We start from the raw sequence: 19,890 nt of genomic DNA on the forward strand, positions 1-19,890 counted from the left end.
TTCATATAGATCCTTTCCTTTTTAGTTGAGGTAAAGTATGTTTCCCCCTAAGATAATGAGAAATAGCACATTACACAGGTGGACGACGACAAGGCGTTGTGAACGAAGTAGTCTCAGTCTACAGACTGCTATTGTCTGTAGCTTGAGTTAGAGCACGTTCAATGTTTCCAAAATTGAGATTCATCACCCTGGAATGAATCACTTCAACCCCAGAAACTCTGGGGTTGGCTGTAGTGACTATGGAGTAGTACTAGGAACGGTGTAAACTGTTTTATGCCAACATCAATGTTTCCCCGATTAGACAGGAAAGAGCGTTTGTGGCACACACTCAGTGTGAGCGAGCTGCCTTAAAAAAAGATATACATATCTCTCTGCTGCTTTGATTATATTAGCTTTTGATTCTGTCCCCAAGATCACTGATGTGTGAATGAATATCTTGTCTTGTCATTAACACCTTATTAAGTTGTAATTAAGGCCTATTAAGTTATTACACCAAGTCTTTTTTTCCTTAAATCAGTCATTTGTAATAATGTATATGCTCTGATTTGCAGTGCGGTGGGATGCCCATACTCTGACATCAACATCAACAAGGACTCAGTGCTGCCAGACCGTCTGAGTGGTGAGATGCCAGGGTCAGGAGGACTGGGGCGACCCCGACGGGCAGAACCCAACCCAGATATCATCCCAGCTCCAGCTCTCACTGCAGAGTAAGGACCAATCAGCAACCGAAACACTGCTTTAACTACAATATATTCTCAAGACAGTCTGAGACAGATATTGTAGGGGGAAATGCATGATTCCAGCGTAGGCGTATTAGACTGTAGAGTTTGGCCGAGACTATCATCGTGTAGCTTCGAATTTTGCAGTTCAACTTCATTTCCAAATTCCTTCGAGCATTTTAACACCCCCCCCCCCCCAAAAAAAAAGTGCGAACAGCTCTCATCTATTTCTGTCTGAAGTGACTCTCATGCTTAACCGTTCCACGCCAAACATGGCTCTCTTATTATTGTACTTAAAAAAAAAACATTTCTCTGCCAATTTCTTAGCAAGCACTTAAGCGCCAACCCAAATCACCTGGACAAGCCTGGCAGGGGCGAGAAGGCTGGCATCGGGGTGGCGAGTGCCATGGAGCGGTCAATCAAGAAACCCGCCGGCACAGAGCCAAAAAGGAGGTGAGTGGCCCTTACAATACATGTGAAAAGCCCTGCACTATCCGGAATGGCTGACAGAACCCGCACTCAATCTGATGGTTGAGCGGTGTGCGACTGTGTCGTTACTGCCGGCTGGTCCAGTGTTCGACTGATAGGATTGTGAGGACCTGATGTAGGGCTGTGGCAGTCACTACGTTTTGTCAGCCGGTAATTGTCATGCAAATGACTGGCGGTCTTGCGGTAATTGACTTGTTAATTAACATAAACACATTTTAGCATCTCCGGGCTTCCACTCATACGAGCTGCTGATGCGCGCCTTTGGAGCATCTACGTTTTAAGCAGTCGTATAAAACCATTTCGTATATAGCCTTTGCCATCACAATAAGACCTATTATTTATTTAGTTGTGATAGGCCTATAAACCTGGGAATGTCTTAGAAATCAAAAACATATCTGGGCTGCATGATGCGACTATATATTGATGATTTGGGGGAAAAAGTTGCTAAAAAAAAGGCGTGCACTTCCCGCAGAGGAGAGCGAGAGAGACAATTGCATTGCTGCCCTGCTTATGTGGCAAGCAAGTCAGGGGATATCTAATCAATGAAAGATGGGATTAAAATGACAGAATGAAAAGTGAAATGAGAAAGAAAGGCTACAACGACCAAAAGCCAACAGGTAGGCTGCTATTTAGGCTATCATCTGAGTGGAGCCTCAATTAGCCTAATTAGCTAGCTTCTCTCAGTTTGACATAGTCAAGACAGGTACTATGCAATCGGATAAGACGATATATATATATACAGTTGAAGTCGGAAGTTTACATACACCTTAGCCGAAGACATTTAAACTCAGTTTTTCACACTTCCTGACATTTATTCCAAGTAAAAATTCCCTGTTTTAGGTCAGTTAGGATCACCACTTTATTTTAAGAATGTGAAATGTCAGAATAATGGTAGAGAGAATTATTTATTTCAGCTTTTATTTCTTTCATCACATTCCCAGTGAGTCAGAAGTTTACATACACTCAATTAGTATTTTGTAGCATTACCTTTAAATTGTTTAACTTGGGTCAAATGTTTAGGGTAGCCTTCCATAACCTTCCCTAAATAAGTTGGGTGAATTTTGGCCCATTCCTCCTGACAGAGCAGGTGTAACTGAGTCAGGTTTGTAGGCCTCCTTGCTCGCACATGTTTTTTCAGTTCTGCCCACAAATTTTCTATTGGATTGAGGTCAGGGCTTTGTGATGGCCACTCCAATACCTTGACTTTGCTGTTCTTGAGCCATTTTGCCACAACTTTGTAAATATGCTTGGGGTCATTGTCCATTTGGAAGACTCATTTGCGACCAAGCTTTAACTTCCTGACTGATGTCTTGAGATGTTGCTTCAATATATCCACATAATTTTTCTCTCTCATGATGCCATCTATTTTGTGAAGTGCACCAGTCCCTCCTGCAGCAAAGCACCCCCACAACATGATGCTGCCACCCCCGTGCTTCACGGTTGGGATGGTGTTCTTCGGCTTGCAAGCCTCCCCCTTTTTCCTCCAAACATAACGATGGTCATTAAGGCCAAACAGTTCTATTTTTGTTTCATCAGACCAGAGGACATTTCTCCAAAAAGTACAATCTTTGTCCCCATGTGCAGTTGCAAACCGTAGTCTGGCTTTTTTATGGCGGTTTTGGAGCAGTGGCTTCTTCCTTGCTGAGCGGCCTTTCAGGTTACGTCGATATAGGACTCGTTTTAGTGTGGATATAGATACTTTTGTACCTGTTTCCTCCAGCATCTTCACGAGGTCCTTTGCTGTTGCTCTGGGATTTGCACTTTTTGCACCAAAGTACATTCATCTCTACGAGACAGAATGCGTCTCCTTCCTGAGCGGCATGACGTCTGTGTGGTCCCATGGTGTTTATACTTGCGTACTATTGTTTGTACAGATGAACGTGGTGCCTTCAGGCATTTGAAAAATGCTCCCAAGGATGAACCAGACTAATTGGAGGTCTCCAATTGTTTTTCTGAGGTCTTGGCTGATTTCTTTTTATTTTCCAATGATGGAATTTTCCAAGCTGTTTTAAAGGCACAGTCAACTTCTGACCCACTGGAATTTTGATACAGTGAATTACAAGTGAAATAATCTGTCTGTAAACAATTGTTGGAAAAATGACTTGTGTCATGCACAAAGTAGAAGTCCTATCTGACTTTCCAAAATGATAGTTTGTTAACAAGAAATGTGTGGAGTGGTTGAAAAATGAGTTTTAATGACTCCAACCTAAGTGTATGTAAACTTCCGACTTCAACTGTAACTAGCAAGAAGTCGTCTCTCCCTCCGTTGCTGCTCTGGTACTCCGAGCCTCCTGTATCTATCTCACACATTCACACACGCTGCACGGCCTCCGGAGCCAACAACTGTCCCTCTCTCTCTCGCTTTTAAAAAAATATATATATATTTTCTGGACCACATTTATTACCACACAGAGAGAGCCACAGTCAGCGTAGTATAATTGAAGATTGCTGTAATTACCGAGCCTCTCCACAGCATCTTCCCTGAGCTTTGTCAAACTGTCATCTGACTCATGCCTGCCTAATCTTGTCCACCAGCCGGCTCTCTCTCGAGGCTGGAGACGAGGTTAATGCCTGCCCTACAATTACCTTCCTTTCATTTATATAAGTCCCTCCTTAGGCATACACTACCAAAACCATCATGCACTATTTATCAGATTTCAATGAGTCATATATGACATCATGCTGTTTCTCTTTAAAAAAAATATAATCAAACAATCAAATGTCATTACGAGCAGGTATTTCTAACATGCACTCAATCCCATTTTACTAGACATTTCTACTCCACATGTATGGCCTCAGAGACGTGTTGGTATTTCAGATAACTGATGGAATATGTGGGCAGCTTGATTTGTATAGGTTATTTAAATGCTAAAACTTATTTGCATAGATGAATTGGTTGTCCAGGGACGGGGGCTAAGTTTTATCTTCATTTTATTCAGGAGTTGGGAGCTTCTTTCAGTCCAATGCACAAAACTATTTCTGCGCACATGGAGAAGAGAGGCGACAGAATGCCTGAGCTAAGTTTAATTTAGAGAGAAACTCAAGTCATCACCCTGTTATTTAGGATTTATCAAGACTCAACCAGAGCAGCGTGTTGCTTGAGTATGACGGAACAGTTCTGAGGATTTAAAAGTGATTACAAGCAATGACATTTTCATCCCAGGAGTAGTGACTGCTAGTATTGGAACATCTTGGAATGCACAGTGATAATCAATGAAGTAGTGACTCAATATGTCATGAAAAGTTTGTTCCAAATTGTGTGAGCTCAGTCCCTGCAGTACTGCCCTATCTGTGTGTCTCTATTGACTCCCTTCTCTCTCCCAGGGTTGGGCGGCCATGCAAACAGAGGAAGGTCGAGGAGCCGGTGGAGGAAGAAATGGAGAGTGAGGTGTCATGCATAATGGAAACCAAAGGTACTGTCTCTGTACAACATTCTATTCTTCCTATCGCTCAAATATCTTAAGGGCGTCACTGCACGGTGTCTCTCCCTAGAACAGTCTGATCTATGGCCTCCCACTCATTACCCAGTGCCTTCCTTCACAGTGTGAATCAGTAATGTAGATCCATCCTCCCTCTGTCTTTTACTATGCTGAATGTGTTGACCTCTTGGGATGTCTCCTCCCCTCACTCTGCGTCATGCCAGAGCTAGGCACACGCTCTCAAAACAAAAGTTTCACACAGTGTTATTATGTGGATGTTAATGTCTTTGGCACGCGCCGAAATGATTTGAATGTCTTGTTTGTCGTCATTTGAGCCCTAGCTCCTTTTGGTTTTAGTTCATTTATTGAGCATTCCAATATTCTCATCCTCTCCCAATGAAACCGAACAGCACTGAGTACCAAAACTGTATTTTGCAGTGTAGTTTAAACCGAACCTAAAGACAATAGGGAAAAGCTTAAAGCAATAGGGATGACTCACTCCTTCCACAGTACAGTACAGTGGATTCAGGGTTCCTTGTGTGATGTTCCAGTGTCGGAACATCCAAGGCTCTGCTCCGGTCCTTTGAGTTCTCACTCCTCTGAAGGGATAGAAGGTAACAGACAGTAATGAGAGTGAACCAGCAGCAAGCAGCAAACTGGAGGGAAATACTCTTTGAATACAGAGACACACAGAAGATGTTTTCCTGAAACAGACATCAAACGGCACTGGCCTTTCTGACAGTTGCGGGGTCTGCCACTGCTCTGTGTGTAGCAACTGTAAACAGCATGTACTTCATGTACAGCCGTGGAAGATATACTTAATTACAATAAGGGAATAGATGTTTCTTGGTGACGTTGAATGACTCGGTCGCTCTCCTCTAGCTCCGTTTAAGATGATGCTGGGTTAATTAGTCTGTATATCTGCCTTGGAGAGTAAAGGCACTTTGGCTTTGATCACCTTCTGTAAGGAGTTTTCAAAGCTCCATCTCTCTCCATGTCACTTTATATGGGTCCCTTTCATGTGATTATACCGAGACCTATGCATCCTATACAGCAACAAATGCTCCTTATTCTGTTAATGTCTTCATTTGTTCTTTTCATTCTGATGCCTAGCATAGTCAGTGGTGCCGCATGGAGCAGATAAACATGTACAAATCAACAACTTACAAAATATATTTGATTGTAGTCAAACTTAATGCACGATTTTGGTTTTAGGCCCTTACGTGAGGATTTAGAGAATTTCAAAAAAATGCATTCATATTAACATGGATCACAGTATTGTTAAAGCTAAATGTGATGGTGAGTGAGTCTGATCACGTTCTGGAGCTTTGCAAAATGCACTGGAGTGAAGTAAGATAAACAGATGAAATGAAGAAGGCAGTTGCTTCATCGACGCAGTAGAATTATAATATGGTCATGAGGGATTTTAGATTAGAATGTGGGTTTAACCCCCCAGAGTCGATGCGTCAATCTAAATTACATAACAACCCACTGTATCCGCCAGTGCCGCACTTCCCCATCTGTGATGAAAGGTGGCAGAGCTAGAGAGGTGTTTGTCCAATCATGAGACATCCCGAAAATCAGTCTTCTCACGTAAATGTCTGTAGCGTTCCAAACGTTTGACATACAAACTATTATGACCACTATGGAAAGGGGAGACTCTCAAGGAACACAACATTTTCCATTTTGCTCTACGACCGCCACAAGTGCCACAAAACAAGTGAAGTATGAAGGTAGTTTTGTGCCTACCCAAACAGACGCCTCACAAGTCCTCAACTGGCAGCTTCATTAAATGGTACCCGCAAAACATCAGTCTCAACGTCAACAGTGAAGAGGCGACTCCGGGATGCTGACCTTCTAGGCAGAGTTCCTCTGTCCAGTGTCTGTGTTCTTTTGCCCGTCTTAATCTTTAATTTTTATTGGCCAGTCTGAGATATGGCTTTTTCTTTGCAATTCGGCCAAGAAGGCCAGCATCCCGGAGTCGCTTCTTCACTGCTGACGTTGAGACTGGTGTTTTGCGGCTACTATTTAATGAAGCTGCCAGTTGAGGACTTGTGAGGCGTCTGTTTCTCAAACTAGACACTCTAATGTACTTGTCCTCTTGCTCAGTTGTGCACCGGGGCCTCCCACTCCTCTTTCTATTCTGGTTAGAGACAGTTTGCGCTGTTCTCTGAAGGAAGTAGTACACAGCGTTGTACGAGATCTTCAGTTTCTTGGCAATTTCTCGCATGGAAGAGCCTTAATTTCTCAGAACAAGAATAGACTGACGAGTTTCAGAAGAAAGTTCTTTTTTTTCTGGCCATTTTGAGCCTGTAATCGAACCCAAAAAATGCTGATGCTCCAGATACTCAACTAGTCTCGTGAAGAAGGCCAGTTTTATTGCTTCTTTAATCAGTACAACAGTTTTCAGCTGTGCTAACATAATTGTAAAAGGGTTTTCTAATGATCAATTAGCCTTTTAAAATTATAAACTTGGATTAGCTAACACAACGTGCCATTGGAACACAGGAGTAATGGTTGCTGATAATGGGCCTATGTAGATATTCCATTAAAGCTACAATAGTCATTTACAACATTAACAATGTCTACACTGTATTTCTGATCAATTTGATGTTATTTTAATGAACAAAAATCTGCTTTTCTTTCAAAAACAAGGACATTTCTAAGGGACCCCAATCAAAAGTTTTAGAGTGTTTTAAAGTGTTGACCCTAACTGACCTAAGACAGGGTATTTTTACTAGGATTAAATGTATTTGGCTAAGGTGTATGTACATTTCTGACTTCAACTGAACATACAGTTTTAATTTCTTTCATCACATTCGCAGTGGGTCAGATGTTTACATGCACTCGATTAGTATTTGGTAGCAATGCCTTTAAATTGTTTAACTTGGGTCAAATGTTTTGGGTAGCCTTCCACAAGCTTCCCACAATAAGTTGGATGGATTTTGGCCCATTCCTATTGACAGAGCAGGTGTAACAGAGTCAGGTTTATAGGCCTCCATGCTTTTTCAGTTCTGCCCACACACTTTCTATAGGATTGAGGTCAGGGCTTTGTGATGGCCACACCAATACCTTGACTTTGTTGTCCTTAAGCCATTTTGCCACAACTTTGAAAGTATGCTTAGAGTCATTGTCCATTTGGAAGACCCATTTGCGACCAAGCTTTAACTTGCTGACTGATGTCTTAAGATGTTGCTTCAATATATCCACGTAATTTTCCTCTCTCGTGAAGCCATATATTTTGTGAAGTGCACCAGTCCCTCCTGCAGCAAAGCACCCCCACAACGTGATGCTGCCTTCCACGTGCTTCACAGTTGGGATGGTGTTATTCGGCTTGCAAGCCTACCCGTTTCTCCTCCAAACATAATGATGGTCATTATGGCCAAACAGTTCCATTTTTGTTTCATCAGACCAGAGGAAAGTATGATCTTCGTCCCCATGTGCAGTTGCAAACCGTAGTCTGGCTTTTTTATGGCGGTTTTGGAGCCGTGGCTTCTTCCTTGCTGAGCGACCTTCAGGTTATGTCGACATAGAATTCGTTCTTACTGTGGATATAGATACTTTTGTTCCTGTTTCCTCCAGCATCTACACAAGGTCCTTTGCTGTTGTTCTGGGATTGATTTGCACATTTGCACCAAGGTACGCTCTCTACGAGACAGAACACGTCTCCTTCCTGAGCGGTATGACGTCTGCGTGGTCCCATGGTGTTTATACTTGCGTACTATTGTTTGTACAGATGAACATGGTACCTTCAGACATTTGGAAATTGCTCCCAAGGATGAACCAGACTTGTGGAGGTCTACAATTGTTTTTCCTGAGGTCTTGTCTGATTTCTTTTGATTTTCCCATGAAAATCAAGCAAAGAGGCACTGTTTGAAGGTAGGCCTTGAAATACATCCACAGGTACACCTCCAATTGACTCAAATTATGTCAATTAGCCTATCAGCCTAAAGCCATGACATCATTTTCTGGAATTTTCCAAGCTGTTTAAAGGCACAGTCAACTTAGTGTATGTAAACTTCTTCTAACCAACTTGCCAAAACTATAGTTTGTTAACAAGAAATTTGTGGAGTGGTTGAAAAACAAGTTTTAATGACTCCAACCTAAGTGTATGTAAACTTTCGACTTCAACTGTGTGTGTGTGTGTGTGTGTGTGTGTGTGTGTGCGTGCGTACATATATGTATTTATTTGTGTATATATTCTAGATTTAATGAGCCGTGATCATTCTCTAACATGCATATGCAGGAGTAACACCCAGTGCCTCTCAGGTATTTACTCAGTAGAATGGCAAGTGAAGACACTTCCAGAAAATACTCCCTCATTTCCCTGAAACGTGAATATTGATGTCCTCTGGGTGTTTGTTCATAAGCGAACAACTGTTTTGTTGTAAGTTTCTCCGTCAACCAAAGTAAAGTTACATGAAGTTGCTGTGTCACAACTGTCACCTCATTAAATTTGTCCTAATGAATTATGACCCATGAGTCTGTGACTGTGACCCTTGCTACCTCTCTAATTGGCCCAGACTGTAATTGCTTCCCTCTCTTGCTACAGTAGATTAGTTCCTACATAAAAAGTGTAAAAAATGTAATGTGTATGTATATGTGTCTTTCGGAAGGGTTGGGTTAAAAGCGGAAGTCAAATTTTGGTTGGACCTTGTGTGCAATTAACCAATGAGGTGGTCTTAATGTGAATTTCTCTAGAATTGTTCCTCCCCAGGCAATATTTATCTTTGTGTTCCATCAAAACCTTAGAATGACTCTCAAAACACCACAATTTTCCTCTTCACTTGAATTGTCAATTTTAGGAGATAAACGTTGGAAGATGCTCAAAGCTGGGTTTATGCCTGGATAGAGAAACAGCCTGCTTCCCAATATGGTTAGGAGTGAGCAGCAAGCATCTGCATTCTGTTTCTTCTAACCTTTCCAAAGACTTCCATCAGATCCCTTTAGTATCGAGCTGTTCATCTTCAGGTGATCACAGCAACACATTCCTTGCTTTTCCAAATTTAAGTGAATTAATTTGAGGATTTTTGTATGCTTATTTCCTTCCCTAAAGTAGAGCTGACACTACAGCAAGCCCTTCACCAGTCAGTGTTCATGCCATGCACCTCGCCATCCCCTAGCAGCTCTCCTTTCTGCTGGGACCAGCACAGCAAGCTACTTCCCACTGTGGCTGGCATCACTTCAAGCAAAGTGGCTTCATGGACAGTGGAGGAGGTAATGGATGATTTGCATTGTCGCTACAATGTTGCTTGCTGTGCAATGACTGTGCTGTTCATTTGGATAACTATACTAAGCATGATGTCCAATGTGTTACAGGTGATTGAGTTCATCCAAGGTCTTCCAGGCTGTAGGGAACACGTGCACACTTTCAGAGACGAGGTACAGTTTCAGTACAGAACGTGCAGCTAACCACTGATACATACACACACTCACACCAGTGGCGGTCGTTGCCATTTAAGATGACTGGGGGATGATTATTTTTTTCATGAGCATGGCCTTATTTCTATTGCAGCAAATTGGATGACTCAATGTAACATCAATAGGTTTAGGCTACTACATGATACTCAAATGTTCTCTATTCCCATCATGAGGTTGTTACAACGTACCCTTTAAATGAAAGTTTACAACGTAAGTGCACAGGTTGCGAGAAATTTGAGTAATCAAGGTGACAGACATTGACACATTCAGTACCGCCTTGCACAGTCTTGCCTGCATCTAGCTGATCTAGAGTGTAATCATTAGTCAAACAGTTGGAAACAAGAGTTTCTTTTGGACAAATGCAGGTGTGTTTATACCCATTTTGTTCCGTTTGCTTCCGTTTAAGAATTTTTTTCTACAGAATCGGCGGAATGAATACACCCCTGATCACACGCAAACACAGTTCACTCTCATAGCAGCTAAAAATAGCATGATCCCTTTAATCATTGTATTCCTTCTGATCTTCTCACCTTTTCCCTTCGCTTGTGGACTTCAGACACATCAGTTTCCTGTGACCAGGCGAAAAAACCTTCCCAAGTCAAACCATATCATAACCGCCACACACAGCCTACATCATTATCATCATATTAGTCAACCCGCTACAATCATGCAGTACAGTGTACAGTCAGCACCTAGCAGTTTAACAGTTACACTGGCAAGCCCCGGTTGCAATAAATTAATAAAAACAAAAGCTTACCTTGACTTGGAAGAGTTCCAGCGTTGGATAGCCAGCTAGCTAGCATAGCATCCCTCACTCTTTGAGCCAGGTGTTTGAGTAGGCTAAACTAGCAAGCTACATTTGCTAGCTAAGTGAGTGAAAGTGAAAGAAATACAACAAAATATAGGTCTCTCCTTCATTTTTGATGAAATTAATTTGTTAAACGATTGTTTTCTCACTCAGACAATTTTCTCACCACATTTTATGCACTGCAGTGCTAGCTAGCTTTAGCTTATGTTTTCAATACTAGATTAATTCTCTGATCCTTTGATTGGGTGGGCATCTTCAAAAAGTTCTACAGTTGCACCATCGTTAGCATCCTGACCGGTTACATCACCACCTGGTATGCCAACTGCTCAGCATCCGATCGATCGTAAGGCGCTACAGCCAAGCTTCCTGCCATCCAGGACCTACAGTGAGCACCATAATTCATTGGACAGTGACCATTTTTTAAATATTTTGGTTCTGTACTCGAGTACGTTGAGTTTGAAAGGATACAATGAGGGTGAAGTGCAGACTGTCAGCTTTAATTTGAGGGTACTTTCATATATATTGGATGAACCGTTGTACATTTTCACGCATTAAAAAACATTGGACAGTTTATCATAATGTAGAATAAAGTAATCATTGCACTGCGCCCAGCCCGCCACAGGAGTCGCTAGTGCACGATGAGACAAGAATATCCCTACCGGCCAAACCCTCACGACGCTAGGCCAATTGTGCGTCGCCCCATGGACCTCCCGGTCACGGCCAGCTGCGACAGAGCCTGGGCGCGAACCCAGAGTCTCTGGTGGCACAGCTAGCACTGCGATGCAGTGCCCTAGACCACTGTGCCACCCGGGAGGCTGAACAGCATTCTTACAGGTATTCGTTCCAGTCCTTGGCAGCAGAGAATTGGAAGGAAAGGTGGCCAAAGGAGGTGTTGGCTTTGGGGATGACCAGTGAGATATACCTTCTGGAGCGCGTGCTACGGGTTGGTATTGTTATCGTGACTTGGTAGAGCTGAGATAAGGTGGAGCTTTACCTAGCATAGACTTATAGATGACCTGGAGCCAGTGGATCTAGCAACGAATATGAAGCGAGGGCCAGCCTACTAGAGCATACAGGTCGCAGTGGTGGGAGGTATGAGGGGCTTTGGTGACAAAACGGATGGCACTGTGATAGACTGCATCCAGTTTGCTGAGTAGAGTATTGGAAGCTATTTTGTAAATGACATCACCGAAGTCGAGGATTGGTAGAATAGTCAGTTTTACGAGGGTATGTTTGGCAGCGTGAGTGAAGGAGGCTTTGTTGTGAAATAGGAAGCCGATACTAGATTTCATTTTGGATTGGAAATGTTTAATATGAGTCTGGAAGGAGAGTTTACAGTCTAGCCAGACACCTAGGTATTTGTAGTTGTCCACATACTCTAAGTCAGAACCGTCCAGAGTAGTGATGCTGGACGGGCGGGCAGGTGCAGGCAGTGAACGGTTGAAAATCATGCATTTGTTTTTACTGGCATTTAAGAGCAGTTGGAGGCCACGGAAGGAGAGTTGTATGGCATTGAAGCCCGTCTGGAGGTTAGTTAGCGCAGTGTCCAAAGAAGGGCCAGAGTATATGGTGTCGTCTGCGTAGAGGTGGATCAGAGAATCACCAGCAGCAAGAGCGACATCGTTGATATATACAGAGAAAAGAGTCGGCTGGGAATTGAACCCCATAGAGACTGCCAGAGGTCCGGACAACAGGCCCTCCGATTTGACACACTGAACTCTTGAGAAGTAGTTGGTGAACCAGGCGAGGCAGTAATTTGAGAAGCCAAGGTTGTTGAGTCTGCTGATAAGAATACGGTGATTGACAGAGTCTAAAGCATTGGCCAGGTCGATGAAGATGGCTGCACAGTACTGTCTTTTATCGATTGCGGTTATGATATCGTTTAGTACCTTGAGCGTGGCTGAGGTGCACTCGTGACCAGCTCGGAAACCGGATTGCACAACGGAGAAGGTACGGTGGGATTCAAAATGGTCAGTGATCTGTTTATTAACTTGGCTTTCGAAGACTTTAGAAAGGCAGGGCAGGATGGATATAGGTCTATGACAGTTTAGGGAGCGTTTGACAGTGATGAGGGGTGGTCGTTTGACCGTGGACCCATAGCGGATGCAGGTAATGAGGCAGTGATCGCTGAGATCCTGATTGAAAACATCAGAGGTGTATTTAGAGGGCAAGTTGGTCAGGATAATATATATGAGGGTGCCCATGTTTACGGATTTAGTGTTGTACCTGGTGGGTTCCTTGATAATTTGTGTGAGATTGAGGGCATCTAGTTTAGATTGTAGGACTGCTTGGGTGTTAAGCATATCCCAGTTTAGGTCACCTAACAGAACGAACTCTGAAGATAGATGGGGGGCAATCAATTCACATATGGTGTCCAGGGCACAGCTGGGAGCTGAGGAGCCTCCACTGACACGCACACTGGCTTCTGGGAAAAGGACTTCCCATTAATCTGTCTGTTGTGGGATTATAAAGATCCAATTTTGGTTTCATCTGATGCATTACCTTCACATTATCTTTTATAATGGTGTGGTCTCATCTGAGTCTGCTTAAGAAGTTTTAAGTGCCTCTGCAAAACTCACCAATGGATGTAGCTTTTAAATGACAACTTTTATTAATGCAGTGTAGTAGAGGTGTAAGGGTTGTATGAGTTCAGTAGTTCAAATAACGGACCTTAGAGATAAATGTTGGCATATTGATAATTGTTGTGTCCATGAACCTCTCTATTTGAGGCAGTGGGTCAATGGGGAAAATAATGAATATGCTGGCAGCTTGATTGACATTCATGAATGGAGTCACTTTATAGAACTGTTAACGACTAAAGGATTACCCAGCTGTTCCAATGGCTAATAAAGGCAACTCAAGACATATTTCTCTGGAGCTAAATTGAGTGGTGGAAGCAGTAATACATAAGACATGCAGTGCTAGTCCCTGACTGACTGACTGATTGACTGACTGGGGACTGCAAACAGAGCAGCTGTCACTAGAAACAGCTGTCACACAGTCTGCTGGTGGACGCCTGATTCACTCTCACGTGTCCTCCATCATTTCATTCTCCCATCAAACCAGAGTATTTTCAGCTCCAGAAACAAAGACTTGGATTGGGGATAGGTAGTCTTTGGTCATCTTTTCTACAAATGGGTATATTGTATTAATCCTCAAATAATCTCTTAAAACTATTACTGATTGTATTGCTTTTGTGACGCAATGAAAACAATTGTTCACAAACAATTCTATAACTTAATTGTCCCAGAGGCCTGTGGTTTAAGGCAAAAAAAAAGTGTACTTTGATTCGCCCACTCAATTAGGCCTATTTGGGTATTCTCTACAGATTATCCAAGTCATTAAACACAGGAAATTCTTCTCGTGGTTCTCATGAATTTATGTTCATATTGTGCCATTCTGTCAGCGGTAACAGCGAGTGATTTTATGACAGGTTGTTAAAAGTAGAATATGACTCAACCTCTGAATAACACCCCCTCTAATGAGGCATGAACATTTGCATAACCCTCGTGGTGGAGAATCCTTTAAAAAACCTTGCTTTGAAGGGAATTATTTGAGCACCGCTATGTCTTAACTGCGTGATATTGGATGTTGAATGTCAAACATATTCCTTAGGCAAAAATGGTCATTAGGAAAGTGCTTTGATGGTGCCCATTTTAAAATGTGAGACTTCTCTAACTCTTCCCTCCCTCCCATGTTCTTGTCCAGCAAATAGATGGCGAAGCCTTCTTGCTGTTGACCCAGGTTGACTTGGTGAGGATCATGAGCATCAAGCTGGGTCCAGCCATTAAGATCTACAACTCCATCTTGATGTTCAAGACGGCGGAGGAATCGGCATGTAATGAGCTCTGACGAAGATGGGAGGCTACTATTTTTTCTTTCTTTTTTTTCTCCCCTTAGGAGGTCTACAGACAAAGATGTGAAGCACAAAGAACCGTCCTTCCCAGCGGATGCATCTCATGCGAACCGAATTGCACAAGCTCTTCTTCTTTTTTTATTTTTAAGACAACTACATTGCATACTGAGAATCTCCAATAGGATTGTCATTTTCATATTTTTTTTTATATTCGTGTTGGCGCGGTGCCACGAAGCTGTTCGATCTACTTAAAAACTGAATCTGGAAATGCAGAGGACTATGAGTTTATCACCCTTCAGATTTCCTTTAGTGCATCACAATCAAGCAACTTTTCATCATGTAGAAAGTGCCATCTGCACGGGGGGTCTCTGGTATTATAGAAGATGATTGGCTTTAGCTGTTCCAGTCTCTCTGGAATGCCGACGTCATACAGGTCAAGAGAAATGAATACATTCATGAGAAAGTAATCATGATTTTTGATCCTTGTCACTTCTGTCTGTCTGATGGGTTGGGGGTGCTGCAGGAGAAGGCTGTATATTTCAACCGAGAGGGGAAAGGGATTTTTATTCTCTCACCAAACCAACAGGGGCACCCTACTGTAATAATTCAATGCACCAGGCCCTGCATTTAATTTCCCCATGGTAAATGCCCCCAACTCTTATGTTTTATGGATAGCAATACACAGTACCTGTATAAAGACCAACGTGGGTCATCTTGGTCTGTTTTCTTTCTCCTGTGTACTGTACAGTCACCTCATCAGTACTGCTCAGGCCCTCTGGAGCAGTGACAAGTGTCTGTTTACAGTACTTTAATGTACCAAACCCAGGGAACGGGTTTGGTTGATTGAATGAAATATAAAACAAAAGGCTATCTATATGGACATGGGTATTTCTTCATGTGGACAATTGTTCACTATTGTTGATTTATGTACTGCAATTGTTAAATATAATTGAATAGGTACGTTGCTGATAATCTCAAATAGCATACTTAGTGTTCTTTAAATAACATTGACTGTAAATGTGCTATTTCAATTTGCTTTGCCGACGCCTAAAGAGAACAAAATGCCGGTTTATGTTTTGCTGTTATTTATTTATTTAAATCTCATACCGGTGGGTGAGACTGCTGTGTGCAGAATTATGCAAAATAATGTAAATGGGGAAAGAGCTTGCTATTTCTGAAGCTAATATAATGATGAAGCCTTTAATTCCACCTGCATTGACTCACAAATAAATACAACGAGAAGTACACTAAGGCTGCCTCTTCTGTTACTGTTAAGTCTACTTGTGTCCCAGGTGTTACCTCTGTTCTCCTTCCAGGGTACACTAAAGCCACTTTGGCTTTGTTGAAGTGTTCAGTACAAGAATATTACTAATCTCACTATAATCTCAAAGAATTTTCACATCCTGTCACAAAGTGCTATATTCTTCCTATTGTCACCATGTCATATTTATTACCCTAAGAAGGGAAACATAACTCACTTGTTCTCTTTTCATGCAGTGAACCCTTTCGCATGGTTCAACACAATCTTTCATTTTCTATTACTCCTTATTCCATGTACAAATCATCTGACAACTGATGTTTGATCATTGTGTCAGCGCTCCATTCTTCTAAATCGCCTCCAACTAAGAATCTAAGCTGGAAAGTTTGTCAAGGGATCATTGTCTTTGCTGTGTTTTTGTCTTTCACAGGATTTCAGAATGGAAATGTATTATGTACTGCAAAGCATAAAGATTTTCAACAGAATTTAGAAATAGGTATTACCACAGATTCCTGATGTATCTATATGATTTGAACTTAATTCAATGTTTGGTGCGAAGGAAAGTGTTCTGTACACACTCTGTTATCGAATAGCCTTTTCCCATGGAGGACTCTAGATTAGGTTGGTTACTTACAGATGACTAGCTTCAGGGGGAATATTTCCTTTTACCCTAAAAAGGCAGATAGCTGTAGAAAAACAGTATAAGAGTCAATTGCCTCCAATACCTCTGCAGCCAGAGCATGACAGTTGTTGGTATCTTCTGGAAATGTCCAGCTCAAGCTGGTACATGCATCTATTTTTGCCTTGTAATGAATATTTATCATGACGTTTGGTGCTATTTTTCTCTCCAACAAAGGAGCAACTTATTTTTAGCTAACAAGCTCACAGACTTATGAGATTATGAATGCGTATGCACATGAATAAACAAACATACTGTAGCTAGGGCACAGTGCAGATTGCAGATAGACGAGGGCTATGTTCCAGATTGTTATTACACTGCTTGAATAATTCTACATGTGCCCTCAGACACAAAACAGTCCATGAACTTGGCTGATAATGAATTCAAATGTAAATTTATTACGTCTGGCCCTGACTGACATTTGGTAGAGAGGATCAGATGTGAAATGCAATTATGCTATTATTTCCGATTTCTGCTCCCAAGCAAAATTTCCTATGATTATTATGTTTCTAATGACAATGTAATCTCATGATTGCCTCTTTCAATTTTGAGTTGGAGTAGGGTGGCAGAGAGCCACCATCTTTTAGGCATTTTTTTAATTAGAAAATGAACTTCAGTGGAAAATTGTTGTGACTGATAATTTTATAATTAACAATGAATCCTGATTCATTATAATGGATAGTTCAATTGGTGTTATTAAAGTAACTGTCCATTGAAAATCTCACTTTTAAAAGTTCATATTCCGTTAATTTATACACAAATTATACGTTTTACTCATCCTATACTCAGATTTCTGGCCAAAGCATAAATTATAGAAAAAAAACACCTCAAACTTGCATCTCAAACAGACCGTATCAAAAATGCTGGCTATTTCCTCATAGAGGATGATATCCAATCAGCAGTCTACTCTCATGAATATTCTTTATGACCGGTATATGCCCACACCATCCTTCGAAACATTAGAGTTATCCTTTTTAGATAAAACTATACTAAATATATGTACATGTCACCAAATAACTGATTTAAAATCCTTATCCTGTGTCAAATCCTGTGTGTCAATCTAATGAACATACTTTTAAAAAATCCCCATCTGCCTATTTCACCCATCTGCATCTGCGGTTGAAAGTGTTTGTCAGACCAGGAGACATCCCCAAAATCTGTCTTCTCATGAAAATGTTTGTAGCGTCCGAACCTCTTGGGCTACACACTAATATGACTGTGGAAAGGGGAGAGTCAATGGTGTTCCACAAGTGTCACTGAACTCATCTGAAGGTAACCCATACAAATTAATGGAAGTATGGAGGTAGTTTTATCACCTAGATATAGGACAAACACTTCAAAACCTTATTCCTAAATTATTTATTTTTTTACTGTATTTTTTGCCATTTCTGAATGTGTTGTTCAATGCGTTTCTATTTGATCACATAATAAGAAATACAACAACAAAAAAGCTTTCGGTTTTATTTGTTTATTTCCACTGGGGCCCGCCGGTGTCACTGCTAAACTGCTTGCTCTACACTGTACTGCGTGATTGTACACATGGATTGGATTGTGGGTTTACTAATGCGTTCATTTTAGTTTGTTAACTACAACATTAACATAGTGAGAACAATGTAGCGGTTAGCGGTTATGTTATGAAGGTTTGACTTGGATAGTTTTTGCGCCTGGTCACAGACAGCTGTTGTGTTGTGCACTGAAGTCCACAAGCGAATGAAAATGTAATTACTACAATTTGTCTTATTACGTGTTCACCTACGTTATAAACATTCATTTGTAGGCTAGGTTGTAGCAGCCATATGATGGGTATAGTGCAAATTCGAATATCATGTTTGGAGGCTAAACCTATCGATGTTACATTGAGTTGGGAGAATGGAATATGAATGACAGTCATCCAATATGCTGCAATAGAAATAAGGCCATACTTATATAAAAATATTGTCCTCCATTATCTCGCATGCCACTAACCGCCACCGGGGTACGCCCACACCATTTCAACACAGAAAATATGCTTTTTAACATACTTAATTTTTAAAATTTCTAAGGAAAACTATTTCACTCATATTGTAATTCATTATTGGTCATATTTAATAGAAATTTGGAAACACTGGACAGTTACTTTAATCATTCATGATCAACTTGTGTGCTGTACATTTTCTCACTTTTAGTGCTAGATTGGCTAGAAAAACTTAGTGTATACTTTAAAGACATTTGCATAGATTTTAAAGTCTGTTTAAAAAACAGCATCAGCTCATAGCCTACATTCTTAATAGTTTCCTACACGGGGCAATGACGCGCACAACATTGTCATTTCCTCCTGGAATGTGAATGCCGTTGTGGGATTTCCTGTGGAGCACCCTGTGATCCAGCAGCTGGAGAAGCCCAATTATCCCACACACACACAGCTAATTCCCAGCCCTTCTCTCCCTCCTCCAGAAACACAGCAACTCTGGGAGACTTGGCCTTAAAGCTACAGTGAAAAGAGGTCATATGCTCTCACACAGCAGACTGACAAAGCAAAAATGCATCAGCCATTATCTCTCTAATAGAGGAATGCTGTTGAGCCCAGCAGCAGTTTTTGATTAGCCAGGGAAAAGATCCTAACTTCAGTTTATTAATCCTCCATCACATGTGGATCATCCTCGTAATGTATGTGGCATATGAGCAATATGCATATGACAAACCAATTTCACTGTCATTCCTGATTATTATTAATACAGTGCAATCGGAAAGTATTCAAACCCCTTCCCTTTTTGCATATTTTGTTATGTTACACCATTATTCTGAAATGGATTAAATATTTTTTGGACCTCATCAATCTACACACAATAACCCATAATGTCAAAGCGAAATGTTTGCACATTTACTAAAAATAAAAAACAGATACCTTATTTACTTACATATGTATTCAGACCCTTTGCTATGAGACTCGAAATTGAGTTTAGGTGCATCTTGTTTCCATTGATCATCCTCGAGTTGTTTCTACAACTTAGTTGGAGTCCACCTGTGGTAAATTCAATTGATTGGACATGATCAGAATAATTGACTGTCCGTAGAGCTCCTAGACAGGATTGTTTTGAGGCACAACATTTCTGCAGCATCGAAGGTACCTAAGAACCCAGTGGCTACGTCATCCTTAAATAGAAGAAGTTTGGATCCACCAAGACTCTTTCTAGAGATGGCCACCCGACCAAACTGAAAAATCGGGGGAGAAAGGCCTTGGTCAGGGAGGTGACTAAGAACC

The 19,890-nt window shown here is 41.4% G+C and overlaps 1 protein-coding gene across 2 annotated transcripts in view; it reads left to right on the top strand.

Moving 5' to 3' along the window:
- Nucleotides 1-15,959, top strand: part of l3mbtl3 (L3MBTL histone methyl-lysine binding protein 3) — a 33,977-nt gene extending 18,018 nt beyond the window's left edge. For both annotated transcript variants that reach the window (XM_036975734.2, XM_090232626.1), the window contains exons 17-22: nt 552-707; nt 1,047-1,172; nt 4,533-4,621; nt 9,687-9,844; nt 9,947-10,009; nt 14,565-15,959. In XM_036975734.2, the coding sequence (XP_036831629.1) occupies nt 552-707; nt 1,047-1,172; nt 4,533-4,621; nt 9,687-9,844; nt 9,947-10,009; nt 14,565-14,708 (736 nt within the window). In that variant the 3' untranslated portion in view covers nt 14,709-15,959. The remainder of the gene's footprint in view (nt 1-551; nt 708-1,046; nt 1,173-4,532; nt 4,622-9,686; nt 9,845-9,946; nt 10,010-14,564) is intronic.
- The last annotated feature ends 3,931 nt before the right edge of the window (nt 15,960-19,890 follow it).

This window comes from Oncorhynchus mykiss, chromosome 4 (genome assembly GCF_057628025.1).
Source record: "Oncorhynchus mykiss isolate SJ-2025 chromosome 4, ASM5762802v1, whole genome shotgun sequence".
Classification (NCBI taxonomy): domain Eukaryota; kingdom Metazoa; phylum Chordata; class Actinopteri; order Salmoniformes; family Salmonidae; genus Oncorhynchus; species Oncorhynchus mykiss.